The 18,966-nt window shown below is 40.5% G+C and overlaps 1 protein-coding gene across 2 annotated transcripts; it reads right to left on the bottom strand.

The window, feature by feature from the left end:
- Positions 1-15: 15 nt before the first annotated feature.
- cdhr1a (cadherin-related family member 1a) lies at positions 16-17,238 on the bottom strand. Of its 2 annotated transcripts, none has more exons than XM_086180948.1 (17): positions 17,071-17,237; positions 15,901-15,996; positions 14,226-14,371; positions 14,063-14,113; positions 13,898-13,987; positions 13,559-13,645; positions 12,802-12,918; positions 12,046-12,189; positions 11,373-11,451; positions 11,184-11,284; positions 10,352-10,555; positions 9,531-9,683; positions 8,937-9,101; positions 7,889-7,956; positions 4,501-4,729; positions 4,166-4,423; positions 16-1,324 (listed from the first exon to the last, which is right to left on the bottom strand). In XM_086180948.1, the coding sequence occupies exons 1-17, from the start codon at positions 17,129-17,131 to the stop codon at positions 764-766; spliced, it is 2,610 nt and encodes an 869-aa protein (XP_086037074.1). In that variant the 5' UTR covers positions 17,132-17,237; the 3' UTR covers positions 16-763. The 2 variants fall into 2 exon arrangements, with proteins under 2 accessions (XP_086037074.1, XP_086037075.1); XM_086180949.1 differs by having other exon boundaries at positions 1,174-2,005; positions 17,071-17,238.
- Positions 17,239-18,966: the final 1,728 nt, after the last annotated feature.

Raw genomic sequence — 18,966 nt, 5'->3', positions numbered from 1 at the left:
TGTCAGAAATCCTCACGGTCAATTCAAATGTGAAAAGTTGTGTTCATTTATTAGTAATAAAATCCACACCCGTGTTTTGAGGAACGTTGTTTTTGACACAGATATATCACCATAAATATATGAAATACAGTCCTTCAAATCAGAAACAAACTATATAGGGGCCACTGCATGACAGGGCTCTTTACAGTGTTGTACACCTGCACGGGAGGATTAAAGGTCTCGCTAACGTGATCACTTTGGGTTTCTTCCCTCGGCCTGATCTCTTTAGTCAGTTCAAATGTCATGAAATCTCCTGTAAGAAGCTTGGTTGGATCCCAAATATACAGTCTTGCTTGTTGAGATTTGAATGCCTTCCTTCCCGACAAGGGATCTTTAAGCCACTAGTGTGTCAACAAATGGTTCAAAGACAAGAATTAATATTTTTACAAAATGACAGACACTTGAGTTACGTGATGATTGATTGCAAATTGGAAACATAATCTGAATTTTTTGTGTTTTTTTATCATCATTTGAGACATAAAATATAATATTTGACATTGCCACTAGTGTTTCGACAAATGGTTAAAATGAAAGAATTTATATTTTTAGCAAAATGCCACAGACACTCGAATTACGTGATGATTGGTAATGAGTTGGAAATAAATTGAATGATCATGTTTTTTTATCAGCAAAAGAGAGACAAAAAAAAACCAACAGAAGACACACACACGCACGCACGCACACACAAACACACACACACACACACAAACACACACCACTAACACTATGAATGGTTCAGCCTCTTCTTCTGCTCTAGTCTCATCTTGAGCTCTGACACCAGCGCTTTGTTCATTGTGTCCTGTCTGGAAATCACAGGCTTCTTTTTTGGCTTCACCGCCACCGTAGCCGATACAGTGGGTACAGCCCACTTTCTCTCCCCTGGCAATGTGGGTGGCAGTGGAGGCGGCAGAGATGGTGCACAGGGAGGTGGTGGAGGTGGCCACTGCCTCACAACGTTGTTGACATTGTTGTTGTAGTTGACGTTCTCCACAATGACCTGCGGCTCCGGCTCGTCCTCTTCAATGTGGAATTTCTCCTCCGGAATTTCAGGTTTCTTGAAGAAGTTTTTGAAGTTCCAGTTGTGTTGTTTCTGTTGCCTCCTCCTTACACGGCGGTTTGGGAGGATCCGGTTGGACTTTTTGTTGCGAATGAATGTAATGGTGGAGATGATGACTGTGACAATGACCATGAGACTAATAACACCAGCGAGTATTCCTACGATTTGCAAAGGCTTGTTTCTATTCTGCATTAAAAGTGATCCCAAAGGCCCCCCCTTGAGTTGGGTCTGTAAAAGAGCACAAGGAGAATGCACACCCATCAATTATTAAGTATTGTTCATTGTTTGAACTGTAGAACTGCATGTGTTCAATAATTGGCCCAAGAAGTGCAAAATATCCAGAAAAAAATGTAAATTACTATGCGTATATGAAAATAAACACTAAAAATCCTCATTACACTCCAGTTCACTGCTCTGTTTTATGTCAAGACAAGATCAGAGAGGTCGGCAGGAAAACCTGTTGCTGAGACCATTCAGCATTCCAGGATAACGGAAAATCAGAACTAATCTGTTTCCTTTGGTTGTTACTTTGGCCTAAAGAACAAGAACAAAAATAGCAGTTCATATTGTGCTCCTGTACTCTTTTACAGACTCAACCTTTTTTCTACTGCAAAAATGATGCAAGTATGAACGGCCGTAAATCCTTCGTATTAGCGAGTAAAAACAAGAGCACTGCTGTTGTGCCGATGATCTCGAGGCAAGCTTCATTTATGGCACAGGCCTCCGTATAATCTTTCTGATCTTGCCCTGAGGTTGGACACGAGACTTTTTCACAGAGTTCCAGTATATAAGAGTTGAAATGAAGATTGTCAGTGAAATAGTGAAGGTGACCACGGTCATAAAAATCCCAAACACAGCCCCGGGGCGTTTCTTCAGGCCGAGGAAATATGAGACGAATCTGGATTTGACCTGAAAACACGACAAAGGCATTTGTGTGAGATAAAGATGGACGTAGATATCTGGGAGAAGGGTCAGATATTTAGGGGAGAGGAATAAGTAGAACATGTGCTGTTTAGTCTAAAAACAACTACAACAACAACAAAAAAAGCACGACGTTAGGAGTACGGGAAAAGAGCGATTAAGTGAAAAGAAATCAAATTAGGATTTTTCTGACAGATATTGCAATTTGATTTGTGTTTTTTTTTTCCCCCTCTAAACTTCAATTCTTAGTCATTGTGTAATAAATTTAAAACAAGATGGGGCATTTCCACATGATACCGTCAAACTATTATCTGCTCTATGTTCCAATGCAAGGATGAGAATTTAAGATGTAGACTAAAGAACGTGATGATCACTTTCTTACCAAAGAAAGTACAAATAACAAAAAGTTAAAAATCTAAATGGGCAGAATGTAGAAAATCATTTAAAAAAATAATAAAACAAATCAGATTTTTGTTTTTGTCCTCATTTTTGCACGTTGAAAATTGTATTCCATTTATAAATGACGGGGATTAGTTTCAACTGTCTTCCACACGGCGCGGATTGATCACATCCGGCTCTTGGATCGTCCTCCTTCTGGATTTGTGCTTCAGTTGCCAAAGTCTCAATGCACAAACAGGTATTTGTCTCAGTGTGGGCATTTTGCTCAGACAAGTCTCCACCTCATCTCTGCCTTCTCCTTGCACGCTGCAGTCAGGTGGCGGGGCCCTGCAGCTCGGGCCCCCACCGCTGGCTGCACAGAAAGATACGGATCTTTCAGAGTCGGGTTGTCATAAAACAACCCCGATAGACAGATTCCTTGCTTTATTAAAGTGATGCTTTAATAAAGCATAACAACATGAAAGGCCTGGTTTACATAATGAACCAATGCCACAAAGTATCCATGCTGGGAATGTAGAAATCCATCGTCCTAGAATCAGAACATGCTGGCCCAATGTTCTGTGCTGCAGAACAGTTAAAATAATAGAACTTTTCTATCCATCAGAATGTTTTTCTTTTTCTGATCTAGGTGTTTTTGACCAGGCCGTGGTGGATTAAAAAAACTTGTTGCTACAACTAGACATTAAAGTAGCTTAAAGTAATTAAATATTTGTCAGGGACACAAGTAATGAAGCAATGCTGGGGTTCTCCCAATGGGGTTTGTGAGAGGCCTTTCACAAGCATCGAAACCCAAAGAACATAACAGTAACAGTGTCTTACCAAGCTGACCTTTGAATATCTAATTACTGCTTTTAGAAAGATATATTTTCATTACAAAAAGATTCTGTTCCTCATTTGCTGATAAGTTTTTGTATCCTGTCCTGTTCATTGTTTTAGCCTTTTCTGTGTAAATTTGGTATATTAACTTGCTAATTTGGGCTGCACGGTGGTGCAGTGGTCAGCACTGTGGCCTCACAGCAAGAAGGTTCTGGGTTTGAGTCCCGGCTCGGGCACAGGATCTTTCTGTGTGGAATCTGTATGTTCTCCACGTGCCTGTGTGGGTTCTCTCCCGGTACTCTGGCTTCCTCCCACCGTCCAAAGACATGCAATTTGGGGACGAGGCTGATTGATACTCTAAATTGTCCGTAGGTATGAATGTGAGTGTGAATGGTTGTCTGTCTCTGTATGTTGGCCCTGCGATGGACTGGCAACCTGTCCAGGGTGAACCCCGCCTCTCGCCCGTAGATGCTGGGATAGGCTCCAGCCCCCCTGCGTCCCTTACGAGTAAGGAATAAGCGGAAGACGATGATGGATGGAACTTGCTAATTTAGCCATGCCATGCCTTATCTTCCCAAGTTTTGCACATTTTAGGAAGTAAATTCTGGGGACATAAGTGATAATTAAATTAATAAAAATACTTAAAAAAATACAAATGTGTGAAGTTACTGTAGAACTGTAAAAACTTACAAGATTCTTCAGATTAGAATTGATAATTTGAGAATTCTTGCGTGCAAGTGCTTGTTTAGTGCACCAGAACTGCAGTGATTTTATCTCAACATGTTAAGGGCCACATGTAGGTGTTCCCAGCTGGCGTGACGAAAATCACTTTTCCTAACTTTGTAATAGTTTGCCATGATGAAGATTTTGGAATTATTCTAATAGGAAGAACACATGGGTTGATACTGATAAACATCCGCCTTGAGTACTTACAGCTTCGGTAATGTCGATCTTGACGACTGCGGTGGTGCTAAAGGAGGGCTGGCCTCGGTCTCTGGCCTGCACCACCAGAGACCAGGTGCAGTCTCTCTGCTTGGTGATGTTCTGAATGATGGCCATCGACTTGATGTAGGACTTGAGATTGATCTCGCCGGTGTCAGCGTTAATGTCAAAGATGTTGTTGTCTGGCTCCGCTTTCATGATGGCGTACTCAATCACATTATTGGGAACTTCCGCATCGTCATCGACAGCCTATTGAGGAGGAGTTCGTTATGACATTAATACTCTACCCTGGTTTTGTTTTTCATGAATCATCAAAGCAGATGTACCTCTATCTTCACAGGTGCTCCAATCACCATGGTCTTCTCCAGGAAGTTTTCGTTGAACGCAGGTGGGTGGTCATTCAGGTCCAACACCGTCACAAAGACCTCAGCCAGGCTGTACTTGCCCTCCGCATCCTCTGCCTTCACGTAGAAGTTATACTTGGACCTGACCTCTGCATCCAGGCTGGCCCACGGCTGAGTGTAGATGATCCCGGAGACAGGCTGGATCAAGAACCTGCCAATGGTGAGGCCTTTTTAGAAAATGAACTCAGATTTCCTTTCTGCTATACTTTTTTTTTTTTTTTTTTTTTTACCACTAAAACATCTGATAGATTATCACATGCATTGGCTGGGTTGCTGAGAATATTTCCCCTACCTGGTCTAGATACAGCTACTGCTCATGATCTGGCTAAGGGCCATCTCTGTCTGGAGGGGTTTAGGTTAGCTTTACTGCTCCTTTGCTACTGATTTCCCCAGCTTAAATTTTAAGGATTTTCAAACTGAGCAAATGAAAAACAGATTACAGTGCAAGTTATGTTGGGAAGAACAGCCAACACAGTGACCTGCCAGAGTCTCTGAGAGGGTCCCAGTAAGAGTCTGTTCATTGTTCCAACCTCCACCCTGAGGTGGGAGAGCACACTGAGTGCCTGGTGGAGGCAGGATATCCCACAAGATGTTTCTGAGAGCACAGAGACGTTGGTTTTACATCAATCTACAAGTCAGTGTTAGAGTTGAAGCATCAGAACTGCAGCAACATGCATGTCACATAAATAAATTACTTAGTTTTATTCATTAAGGTAGATGTGTAGATGACTTTGATGTCTTGACGTTGCGTGAAATCGCCATACCTAGTATTTGCATTGCTAATGTAATGTCAGCTTTCTCGCAACTGTAGCTACATTTTTGTTAGCTTACTGCCAATTCTATATCTAATAAAAAGCTGTTGAAATATTGACCTCCTCAGCTTTTCTTCATCCCCGTTTATTAGAACAGTGCAAGTTTATTTGTCAGTGTTCTTTATCTTGACAACAGGAATCAAGCAGATTTCCTGAAGAAGACCGTCATGTTGCCTTTCCGTTGTCGCAGGTCCGCAGGTCTTAGCGCATGAATGTACAATAACACATTGAAATACTGCACCTAGTCTCTCACCATCTCTGTGTTTGCTTTTACATTTCAGCCTTATGTTAGGAATAAATTAACAAAATACAATTTGCAAGAAAGCTAGCCTGAAAGACATTTATCACTGGATTCGTTTCGGAGAGCCTTGTCTCCATGTTTCCTGTGCTAATGCTAAGCTAGGCTAATTGCATCCCAGCTTTAAAGAACACACACACACACACACACACGCGCGCGCATAACAGTGTTGATCAATTATCTGAAACTGGAAAATAAAGCATATATATGGAAATTTGTTGAACCCAAAATAGCACTTTGGGGTGTCTTCGGTCACAATATCATGAGCATGTAGAGGAAGAGAATTACTTTGTTTCAATGACTGACTTGTTTACTGCCGTTTCCTGTTATGACTTTGGTCAGAAGCAAAGCGATTCTATTTTCTCCTCCAATCCCATTAGAGGATTAACAAGGACAGAGAAGCAGGCAAAGAGCAAAAATCCTCAGTCTTGGTTTGCCAAATCATTCTACAAGATTTTGTAAAAAAGTAGCCTATGAAGAAGAGAATAAATATATAAAGATTAGTAAAGATAAAGATTTTTGCACACAGTGAAAAAAGAGGTGTAGCCATGTTTTTGTTCATGCTTACTTTCTGTCTTTTCAAATCTTATGAGCCAAAGTACAAAAGCCAAATATATTTAATTCCCATCAGTATTTTATTATTCAAAGCGACTTTTCATCCTCTGGTGCAGAAAGTGTAAAAATACCATTCTGAAAATTATCATATAATTTCCCCTCGTATGTGTTGCAAATGTGCATAAAATGTGATGAATCTTTGAGTTCTAAAATGAAAAGAAGGTCACGTCGGGTACAGAAAGGTATCAAGAGAGAACCGTGACCTCTCAGCCCCTTTCTCTCCAAGGTTAGATCTCCCCTGGAAATCTAATAACAGTTGAGATAAGAGAAAATACCAGGAAATCCTCTGTGTAATGAACAGAGCCCAGGTCTTCTATGAAAACAAGTCTGCCCTAATATTCGCGGACAGCTTGCAAGCAGATGTGTTTTTACTGTAGTTGTATAATGGTTTAAAAGCATTTGTGATTATTTTTTTATTCATATTTTCATTTTCATTTGCTGGAACATGACCTGCTGGGTTTCACTACACACATTTGTTTACTGTGATGAACTAGCACAATACAGAAGGATTGAATGGATAGGGGGGTAAAAAAGATAAACTGGGACAGAGGCATGTTAACTTGAAAACAAAAATTTTTCCTTAATTTATGTTGTATAAATATGTTGTTCTTAATGAACGACAAAATTTTTTTCATTAAAGTGTTATTGCTTTTATATCTTACCTTTAACATGATGACCAACCCCATAAAATTTGATGTACATTGAGGCAACATAGTTTAATTCAAACAGTTAGAAAAAAAAAGATCATTTTTATTCTTATAAAAATCGATGTCATAGGGAACATTTTTCTTGTGAAAACTGATCTAATTAATTCAGACTAACAGAGCCATATTATTTTCCATGAGAACTTGTGTCATTAACCTCATACAGAAAACCAGGGCGTACATACAGTATTTTAAGGCTGCACGGTGGTGCAGTGGTCAGCACTGTCGCCTCACAGCAAGAAGGTTCTGGGTTTGAGTCCCGGCTCGGGCACAGAATCTTTCTGTGTGGAGTCTGCATGTTCTCCCTGTTCCTGTGTGGGTTCTCTCTGGTACTCCAGCTTCCTCCCACAGTCCAAAGACATACAAATGAGGACGAGGCTGATTGATACTCTAAATTGACCGTAGGTGTGACTGTGAGTGTGAATGGTTGTCTGTCCGTATGTGTTGGCCCTGAGATGGACGGGCAACCTGTCCAGGGTGAACCCTGCCGCTCACCCGTAGCTGCTGGGATAGGCTCCAGCCCCCCCCCCCCCCCCCCCCGCGACCCTTAATAATAGGAGTAAGCGGAAGACAATGGATGGTTTTTTTTTTCTCCCACATTAAATCTTCTCATTCATTTGATAAAAAAAATCCACAAGTGTATGCAAGACACTTCTGTGGTTAGTTTACATCTGTTTATAATTGATTGTAAAGTTTTATTTACCCAGTGCTCACTAAAGCAAAACCCTTTCACAGATTTAGTTTCTAAATATGGGACACAGTTTGATTTTGACAGCAATTTCATGTTCATGAGTTCTTAATCGTGGCTTCTGGAGGGTCTGGGAGAATCCTCCTGTGGAGCCTATCCCCCTCTAAACCTCATCTTAAGAGATTCTACTCACATATCAGCCCCTGATCCATAGATGGAGTACTTCACTTCCCCCCAAGGTCCCGAGTCTGGGTCTATAGCCTGCAGACAAACACATGAGATTGATTATGAAGGAAGAATACACGAGTGTTTTTGTTGTTGCACTTTCATAAATTAGGCCAGTTCAACTGACTTTCATAGCACGGATATTAATCTCCTCTCATATTTGTGTGATATGTGGTGTTATGGGCGCGGGTATATCCCATGTGCTGGGATTGTTCACGGTTCAAGTCAGGCAAGTGATCAATATTTTTTCTACCTTAAACTCCAAAACAAATAATTTTTTGTATCTCCAGACTTGCTATCTGCCACTATCCGCTGTGGATGTGCGCAGGATTGGAACATGATGTTTCTGAGGTCAGCTATAAAAAGACTGATTTTGATGTCATAGGAACATCATCATGTCATCAGCTAATCTGTCTGTCTGTCGCTGCAGGGATGCCTGTTCACTGACGCTATGTGTCCAAGGTCACTTGTCGGCTGTACTTTTATCTGATTGAAATTGCCTGGGATCAAGGCAACAAGCCTGTGTGGCGTTCACGCAACAGCCGGATTTATTAGTGAGCCTCCCCGCTGCTTTGAGCCTGTGCAGAGCTGATGTGAAATGACAAGGTGGAAAATGAGAAAGTTAAAAAACAACAACAACAACAACAAGAAAAAGTCTTGCCTGAACTTATCTGTTTGGAATATACAGCATTTAAGACTTTTTTTTTTATAAAGGAAAATGACCCTGAAAACCTAAGATGATCTAAAAATGATTCATGTCACTCATGCACATATTTTGTGCCGCAAAGCAAAAAAATGGTGTTACACAACAAAATGAAAGTGATAGCCATCTGGCAGCTTACCTCGCCTAGCTTTTATCTACATGTTTTCACATATTATCCCAACCCCAGCCCCGAAAGTCTACATTTAGGGAATTAATGGCTCTCTTTGGCATTTTGTTCTAATCAGCATACCTCTTTAGCTCTGAGTGACGTATATTGGTGTTTTATTTTTAGACAGGATGAAGACCAACTCACTGTGACTGACACAACATTGGAACCACCGGGTGAGTTTTCTGGAATTCTGGCTATGTAGTAATCTGAGGAGAATTTGGGTGAATTATCATTGGTGTCCAGGAGATGGATGACGATGTCGGCTGTGGCGCTGAATCTCTCTGGGGTATCGATCTCAACTGCCAGCAGCTGAAGGAGGAGGAAGAATTTAAACAAATAAAAACACAACAATATAATTATGGAGGAAAAAAAAATTATAGTGGCCATAAGATATAACTTGTTCCCACAATTTCAAAAAAATTTTGGCCACATGATATCAATCATTCCCACAATTTCATTACTTTGTCGGGATTAAAATCATGGTTTTCATCTTGTGCCCATGGTTTTTTTCCCACAATGCTCACTACAGGGCTCTGTATGTAATACCTAATTAACATATCAATGTATTTATGTATGCACACACACGTAGTGTATGTATATATATATGTATATATATATGTATATACATATACATACACACACACACACACACACACACACACACACAAATCACTGATATTGACAGATTTTAATGTGTCAGTTTCAGTGCTGTTTTTTGATTCCCTGTGATGCACACACCTTATACGTGAGAAAATGGTTTTTCTCATAGTCCATGGCTGCAGAATCTTCCACCAAGATTGTGACTTGGGCCTCGTTAAGAACCGTCTGTGGGACCACTCTCAGCATCCTTCCTGGCCCGATCAGTCTCAAGTTGAATTTAGCGTTAGCACCCTGCAAGTGCACAATGTAAACCAGTCCATAGTCCTCAAAATATCTCATCTACGCATGAACCTGTTTATATTAATCTGCATTTGTTACAAAGCCATCTCAAACCAGGAGAGATGTAATATAATCCATGTAGCACAGTCCATTTAATCAATATAAGCCTTGTGTTTTCTATTATTAATCTAAGCGAGATCAATAGAATACCAGTCAGAGCAAGGTTATACTTGGTGATTCATATCAGTGGTCAAAGCAAGTGTACAGGATGTTGTAACAGTATTATCAGAGATAAGAGAACATCAGGCATTTGGATGGGGTTCACACAAGAAGCTGGAAACAAAAAGAGACTTGTGTAAGCTGACAAATGGCACTGGAAAGGGTGCAGCTTTTAATTTGTGCTGGCTTACTTTCAAATGTAAGCCATTTTAAAATGATTTTCTGTGATAATGGGAGGTTTAGAGTCATGTCATTGTCAGAGAGGCATGCTCTGTTCAGGAAATGTTTCTCATTAGAAAATTATTGTCATTCGGTTCAGAAAACTAGTGTTATGTAAAGGTCGTCACTGCACCTTTCAAAGACACAACACGGCTAAAAGATGGCAGCAACATTCTGTGGTATTTTGGTCATTCTCACACGAAACCATCTTCTTTGTGAGGAGGAGATGAACGTCGACTCACCTGATCGGAGTCGTTAACGGTAATCTTCAGCCCTCTGAGAATTTCTCCCTCCGGCGGATGCTCATTCATGGTTAACTCAAACATGTTTTGCTTGCCATTTTCTCCATAGAAGGTAGGTGGATTATTGTTCAAGTCCACCACCCGGATCACCACCGTGGTTACCCCATAGTCCAAGAGTCTGCCCTCGGGACTTACTTCAGATGCCTAGACAAGGAGTCAAGATTGTGCTATTTAGCCTGTATGATACTGCATCTACTATCTACCAGTTTAAAATTTAAAACTATGTCCATATCGTTGTCGTAATAATATTTATTCGATGTCGATTTGAAACAGTTCCTGTTTAGTTTAAAGAACTAACATAACTTATTTTGGGGAAATATGCCTATTTTCCACCCACCCCAGAGCCACTTAAGAAGATAGATACCTTTCTCTCGGTGTACTATTAGGGAGTTGAGATCCACAGAGACCAGCTCACTGCCGACAGACCTATGCTAACACTTGTCACCCATTCATTGTGCTAAGCTAACTAGCCGTCAGCTAGTCTATGTGGCTCTCGGGTCCTGAAAGCAGCGTGGAGGGGAGAACAGTATCTATCTTTTGTCGGCCTCTGGTGACTGCAAAAAAAGGGGTGTTACTGAAAAAAAACTGGTTCCCGGACTGTATCCATTTGTCCTCTAACTCAGCATTTTGTCCCTCACTGTACTGCACACATAAGCACGAAATAGGCAAATGAGGAATAATTCCACTGTTAACAGTTTCATTCCTCTCACGCAACTATGACAAATCGAAGAATTTCAAATCGAACAATGGCCTGATTTTAATTAGAACTTACCCTGACTTTAATGTTGAAGATTTCTCTCTTTAGGTAAATGGGACTAGTCAGCAGGGTGATGCAACCGTTTGTTTTATTGATGCTAAAAACACCGTCATCACCTAAAAGAGACCAGCGACAGACAGGCTGATATTTCTCAGTCGGACATTTAACTTTTTCCTATCTTGAATGTGTTTTTTAAATGATTACCTTCATCAAAGGAGTAACGGATAGGGTTTGGGTTTCCCACATCACCATCTCTGGCCACTACTGTGAAAATTTCAGACCCCTGGGAACAGATGTTCAGAAATGAGACCAGGTCGTTGCAAACTTGACAAAATGATAGAAATCTGATGTTATTTCTACATGCCATTAATATCTCTTCAACAATTTATAATTAGTGCACTTCAGTAATAAAAAAAACAACAGAATTTTAACAAAGTGTCGAAACAACCTGCGTCTTTCCCTCTGATAACTTCATCCAAAAATATGTTGCGCCACCATTAAAATGCCATTAATTCCCTAATTCTTCCAGTTTGAATGAAAGTCAAATGATGAATCCCTCTTGTGTGATGAGCTACTGCAGTGACATTTTGTTATCAAGGCAATAGCGTGACGTTCACATGCTGTGAGAAAGTCAGTGAGGAAAGCAGCATGGCCATGTGTTTAAAATGTCAGCAACTAAAGCTGTGTGATATGAGATAATGATGTCTTTGGTTCTGGCTGTTTTGATGTTTCTTATCTATGAGTAAAGAAATTAATTGCATTCACCATGCTTGGATGCCACGATAGTTCAAGGTGATGAAAATGACAGTGCAGAAATATTGCAAATGAATTTACACAAAAATACTGAGTTTTGCAAAAAAGATGCTTCCATACTCACTGGCACTGACACTTCATAAACGTAGCCAAAGTAAGGGCTTCCAATAAATAATGGCGGTGTGTCTTGAGCATCTATTACATTGATGGTCAAGGTCGCAGAGGAGGACAGAAACTGGGCCTTTCCATTGAAATTCCCTCCACCATCCTAGAAGAAATGAACATGCATTGGAATATAAACCCTTTGGAGTCAAAAGCATATTTCAGTTTTTACTGATGGAGAAGATTTCAGTTTGCCCCACATGCAATGTAGCTCAACCTTTAAAGAAAGGTTCATAACTTTAACTCTGTAAAGAAACTAACGTGAGATTAGTCAAGGAGCATATGTGCATGCAGCAACACTGTCAAGTTATACTGTACATTTTGCTGAATCATTTAGTGCAGGGGTTCCAAAACAGGGGTACATGGACCCCCCCCAGAGGGACGCAGATTGACGTGGGGGTTCATGAAAAAAAATGTGATTTGCAACCAGCCTGATTACATTTTGAAACTGGAATTTTGTTTCGATTGGTGCTTTGATTGTGTGTGTGCGTGTGTGTGTGTGTGTGTGTGTGTGCGTGTGTGTGTGTGTGTGTGTTGGGAGGCCTGAAGGGGACCAGGACTGTAACACAAAAGTAGCCTGCCTTTTAATTACAGATTCATTGCCGGCATTAGCATTTAACTTAATTAGTGGTTCCGAAACTTTTAGTTGACAGAAACTCCACATTGTGCCTTTAATTTGAAACTAGAATTATCACTGAAAGAGTTGTTGATGTTTTACCTTTGCAATCACAGTAACAAAGTGTGTCTTCGTTTTCTCATAATCCAGCATCTCTTCAGATTTTATACGAATGACGCCACTGTGTCTGTCGATGGTGAACAAGCTGAACTGAGGATTCTGTAACAGAGAACACAACAAAAGCAGGATTTTAAAAGCACACACAGACTCAAATAAGGTCACATGAACCTTTCTCTGAAAACCCTAAACCCCATTACAACCACTCACGTGAAAAATATCATGAAGAGTGGTCAGATGGCTGCATAAAAACATTCGCTAGCCACTTGAATTAGGCCGCATTCAGCATCAAGTATATCTCTTTGTCCATCTGGATGTAAGGACCCCATATGCTGAAGGACAGCACAGGCAGGTGAAAGCTGCTGAGTCCAGATGTGCACTGTCTCACGCGCCTCAGGGCCAGCTGTTCTTTGGACTTAATAGCCCAAAGTGCAAACGAACATTCCCTGCTACCCCAGGCCAAATCAGCACTCTAAGCCCCCCCAACCCCACCCAGTACCTGACTCAAATGTAATTGTGATTTAATCCCCATCCTCATAACGGAAATCCAGCCTCTTGCATGTCACCACACACACGAACCCTCTGACAGATCTATACCACATCTATATCATTCTATCATTACACACAGATTAACTTCAGAACTGGTGAATTCCAGTCATGGAGTTTATAGTGAAGTGCAATTTCACACTCATGTCGTTAAAGCGGGAGGAGTGTAGAGGTGGGTGGGGCTGCCGGTTGTTACCTGGAGGTAGAAGGTGATGGAGCCCCCTGAGCCTGTGTCTCTGTCCACAGCCTCAGCTTTGTAGATGCTGCTTCCAGACTCAGTGGTCTAAAATAGATCACAGCGCGATGAGAGAAAATCCTTCTGTTATCATCCTTCTTTCTCATTTTTTTCTATTCGGGACTGTAAATTTGTTATGTTAATGCAATATACTCTAAATGGTCGGTTTTTGCTTCAAGTAAAGTGAAAAAGATTTTTAAAAAACGATCAAATTAAAGCAGTTTGATACACACCTGCACTGAGACTGACATGTCTGTTATCTATGTTTTAGGTTCATGCGACATTTTTCTCTTGACTCACCTCCAGAACATCAATGAACGCAGGCATGTTTTGGAATTCCGGTTTTTCATCGTTTGCATCCATTATAAATATTGTGACCCTTTCCACAACCTGTGAGGAAATAAAAGACAAATATAAAACATTTTCACTGAAGTACACATTTTTATATAGATGGAAGATACTCACCTTGCTTTTCCCATCCGTGATGCTGACAAGGACATCTACAGAATCTTGTCTCTGAGCAGAGACACAACACACGCGAGCAAGACATTATTAAAAAAGATCACTTTAGTGTCCGTTTTCATTCATTTTCTGCTTTAATAATTATTGATTGCTTTTTGAAGTTTACCTCTCTGTCCAGCATTTCCACTAAGGTGATGTTTCCAGATTGGGGGTCGACCCTGAAGTATTCCTTGCACCCTGGGTCAAAGGAGAGGCCATACCCCACCTCTTGCCCTTCAGGGTCCGTGCCATTAAGACAATAGATTATAGTCCCTGAAAGAGGACATGAGTGTAAATGATATTTTATATCAATACAGTATTTAAATAAAAAAGGATGCAAATGCAGAAGTGCATCAAGAGGTGATCAGGTTTGTCAGTGAGGAGGGTCAGCTAACCAGTGTTGTTTTCGTCACGCTGGACGAAAACGAAAATGACAACGTCAGAGCCCTTGTTTCCATGACGAACATGAGACCAAGACGAACGTCACCATAGCCCTGTAAAGACTAAAATGAGACGAAATTGTATACATTTTCGTCTGACGAGAACGAGACGAGACTAAATTGTTAGTGGGTGGACGATCAAAGTTTCAAAACATGCGGTTTTTTTCCGCCAAGTATAACATGCGTGCAATGTCAATCAAGAGCTTTAACATCAGCATGGAGCCAGCTGCAGCTGTTGGTCCTAATGGTCACGCCCCCATCATCAGTACACACGCACTAAAAGCCTCTCGTGCGCGCACACACATGCACACACAGAGCCAAGTCTGGGCCTGTCTGCAGCCCACGAGACACACACCACGGCAGCAGCAGCGGTGTCGGGTGGTCGTAAAAAGAGGAATGATTAAAGCATAGCTTTAGTCTATGTTAGGCCAGCCCTGTGGTTCTTTTTCTTTTCTGTATTAAGCCTTAAGTTTTGTGGTGGTGGTGGTTACACCTCCCCCGTGGTGCAGAGAGCGCTTCCTAGTGCTACATGCTAAAGCTAGAATGAACGGGGCTGCCAGGGGCCTCACTAATGTTGGCTCGTTTAAACCAGCCCTTCTATTCATTTAGCATGTTATGAATCAAACCCCTGTCCATTTGTGGACGGGTGGCAAGTGAAATGCTTTGACCCGTGTTTGTGGGACTGGGAAACACGGTAGTCTTCAGACCTGCTGCTGTTCCCTATCGTAAGCAACACACGTGGATGCTTTCACCAATAACAGCAGCTAAAGCCAATATGTAGGACATATGGTCATTCATATGGAAGTCAAGTGTGCTTTTATTTTTTTATTGTGATACAATACTCATATTGTGTGCCAGTGTGTCGTCTGCATCTGCAACAAAATAATAAAAGTAAAAGGTAGAGAAAAAAAAAGAGGGGGAAAAAACTCACCTTTGAAAGTTAAATTCAGTTTCAGTGTGCTTCATTCTAACACCTGTATTGGCCTATTAAGTACATACACATATCTTTTATTTATAGGTATCTTTGATATTTGACTAAAACCTTTGAGTTTTCGTCGACTAAAACTAGACTAAAACTATCAAGGATAGAAATGACTAAAATGTGACTAAAACTAAGAAGCATTTACTCCTAAAGACGAAGACTAAAACTAAAACTAAATCTAAAATGCCTGCCAAAAGCAAGACTGCAGCTAACTGTCCTCACATCAACAGGTGGCTCCAGCAGATGGACACGACAGTGTCAGTACATGCTCGTCATCCGCTGAGCCACCCAAGGCAGTTTAGCATTGTGCTCTCTCTCCAAAACATGACATTGTGTTGCTTGGTTGTTCCACGAGCCTAAATGTCATAGGTCAAGCTCACCGACAGCTGTGTCCTCCGAGAGGCTAAACAATGCCAGGTTCCCATTGTGACTGTAGGGTCCGTTGTCATAGAAATAAGGGGCGAAGTCTGCTTGAGCTGAGGGTAAGAGCATGAAACACGATATTCAACTCAAAGCAAATAACTTCAACCTGCACTGCAGCACTTTTACTTATAATCAAATCTGTCTTGAAAGTTCTCACACTGAGCTCATCGCTGCCAGGTAAATCTCTCAGCATTTTACAAGAAACGGAGTTTGTGTCTGCGGGAAGATGCAGCCTGAGAACATCGTGTGGGCCGAGCCCGCTACTTCCAGTTAAGCTATCTGCCGATGTGGATTGAACTGTGCAGCTCTTCTGTGCTTTCTCAACGAAAGGTTATCAGAGCAAATCGATGAAAAAAAAGATTGTAAAATGTCTCATTGCTCGCGAAAAACCATTTATAGCCCGTTTTACAGCCGCAGCTGTATCAACAAAGTAGGCTATTGGTGGATCTTGTGATGTACTGCCATGAGAGACGAATGTGGCTCGCTAAAGCTTTAAAAAAAGAAGAATCTTCCTCTTACTGTTACAGAGTGGAAACACACACTTTCTATCTTTAACGCGGATATTGTTGCATAACAATATGACCCCTTTCTAGTTCCAAAGCTGCTCCCCTGCCTTGCAAGGTTTAAAGCATTTGTGGCTTTTGTGTCTGTTAAAAAATGACTTGATCTCGCTTGAACCATTACAGCAATACAAACAAACACGTCGACACCGTGATTACGCCCCCTGTTTTCTCGGTCACTTTGAGTGGGATTACAGATGAGTTACGTCAACACCCTCAGAAACCTTTTCCTTATATAGACCTGAGCTCTTTGAGGACGGCAAGTATGGCTGCTTTTTTTTTTTTTTTTTTTTTTTGGCGATATATTGAAACGCTTTTAAAAAATTGCTTTCATAAAACCTTTAAAAGTGTCATGAAATTGAAATTCAATCAGTGAGCTATTCAAATGAACTAAATTAAAACATAAACTCCCATTCAAACAAACAAGTTAGGATGGATCACAAGTGAACAGAGTAAAATTATACTCAACTGACAAATGTTTAAAATCAGAATCAACCTTATATTTCAGCGTTCATAATCCGATCCAAGCTACATGAAACAAGCAGAGAATAAATTACACAAACTTACCAAAGCAGGTGGGGACAAATATGAAGAATACTGGCAAATGTAAAATCTTGACATTCTTCATCCTAAAGAACGAAGGAATGAAATCGCACCATGAAGACGGCTCTGTCAGGAGTCCTGCACATGAGATGCAGCTCGTAAGGTGTTTGTAGGCGACTGTGGAGGCTGAAGGCAGATGCTTACATGCTAATCCAATGACACATCTTAAGAGTTACTCCTGGGCCCCCTCAGTGCCACCGGGCTCCTACTGCGTGCTGCATGAGGCCAATATGAAAGACAGGTATACGTTTTTATCTCTTAAAAGGAGACCAACAGAATGTGGAACTGTTAGATAGCAGATGGATGAAATCAAAGTATTCACTCCTGTCATTACATTGAAAACTTTGATATCAGGATGCGAATGGGAACTTTGATTTATTGCCATTTTTTCTTTAATAATCACAATTTCAGCGACGGCAATGTTTTTTTTTTGCATTTTAACATTTATTTTAATCATCGGTATATAAAAATTACATTTATTTATTATATTTCATTTATTTTTATTTTCATTTTACCAGAAAATCCCTTCAGGTTGACATCTCTTTTCCAAGGGAGACGTGGCCAAGACACCGTGCCAGTTACTATGTAGCATAAATAATAGCGGACACATCAAGTGACACACTCGATCCCTCTCAAATGGCACAGTTGCATCTATGATATCCATATAATTTGACTGAGATTAAAATGTCACTTGTGTGATTTGTCACTGAATTATGAGACATTCAGTCAAATGCTGCAACCAACCACTTGTGGACAAAGTAGACGGATTAAAAGGATGCAGAATATATTCTGTAATACTGACCAGTGTTTGGCCCATATTGTATACAGTACCATCTGCTATGCACTCTACAACCATCTGTTCCATAGAGAGAAAGAGAGAGAGAAAAAAAAAGTACTATTAACAACAATTTACTCAATTATAGAGTAATCATAAAATCGAGGATGATGCAGATTGAAGCAGTGAATGATCTGATGGAATTATAAATCCTGTTTAAATGTTATTGTAGAGGTCAGGACTGTAAATAAAAATGAATGAGAAACGAGAGAATGCGTCAGAAAAAAAAACGTGATTTTTTTTTAATGAACATATTTTGCAAGTTGTTAGTTTCTTCTTTGTGAATTTCTGTTTTGTGTTCTGTTGTTCGTATGTGCTGAATCTCTTTAATCAAAAAACCCCACTGATTAACTTAATGTCTCTCTGGGACTTTTTTGAATAGTATTTTAAGAGCTGAGGCAGCATAATCTTCTTGTTTGATAATCCCCTTTGCCACCTTGAGGTAAACTCTTGTAAACTAATGTATTATTTTAAGATACAAACACCAACCACTTGATAAGTTCTAAGTGTCTCTCTGTTTCTTTCTGCTTATTTTCTCTTATTTTATGAATAAAGTGAGTCTCCGTCACTTTAAGTCTGTAAAACAACTCAAAAACTCCTCATAGTAAAGATTAACCTTCAACAATCGTCACTTTTGTGGTCTCCAGCGCTTCCCTACCAATGTTATGTGAGCATTTAAAGGGTTTAGTGTAGCGCCTGTCTGATTTACAGGAACTCTTTGTGGCTTCGTTCACACACAAACGAACAGGCATAAACACTCACACTTATACCCAGCGGATTGAACCCGTGACCTTTTGGTTACTCGGCCACTTGACCTTTGACGCTACCAACCTTTTCTCTGTGAGCTACAAACAAACAAACATTATATGGTCTCTGCAAAATGTATTATATAAAAGGTACCATGTCGTTTGCGAAATTGTCAAACCTATTGAATGGTGCTGCAGCTACAACATGTTGCATGCGAAAGGATTTAGAAACACGAGTAAACCTTTTACAGTCCTCTCTCGTGTTGACGTTAAATCTAC

Source organism: Aulostomus chinensis, chromosome 16, assembly GCF_037954235.1.
Source record: "Aulostomus chinensis isolate RoL2024-O1b breed Wild chromosome 16, RoL_Achi_v1.0, whole genome shotgun sequence".
In the NCBI taxonomy this organism is placed as follows: domain Eukaryota; kingdom Metazoa; phylum Chordata; class Actinopteri; order Syngnathiformes; family Aulostomidae; genus Aulostomus; species Aulostomus chinensis.
The sequence above is the reverse complement of the archived record's forward strand: the minus strand, read 5'-3'. Positions and strand labels throughout refer to the sequence as shown.

What these genes read in the sequence shown, in the direction of transcription:
- cdhr1a (XM_086180948.1), bottom strand. Translation starts at nt 17,131, where the DNA reads ATGAAGAATGTCAAGATTTTACATTTGCCAGTATTCTTCATATTTGTC. An exon ending in TTTATGAAGTGTCAGTGCCA is followed by an intron (nt 11,452 to 12,045) that starts GTGAGTATGGAA and finishes ATCTGTTCCCAG; the next exon opens with GGGTCTGAAATTTTCACAGT. An exon ending in CCGTTACTCCTTTGATGAAG is followed by an intron (nt 11,285 to 11,372) that starts GTAATCATTTAA and finishes GGTCTCTTTTAG; the next exon opens with GTGATGACGGTGTTTTTAGC.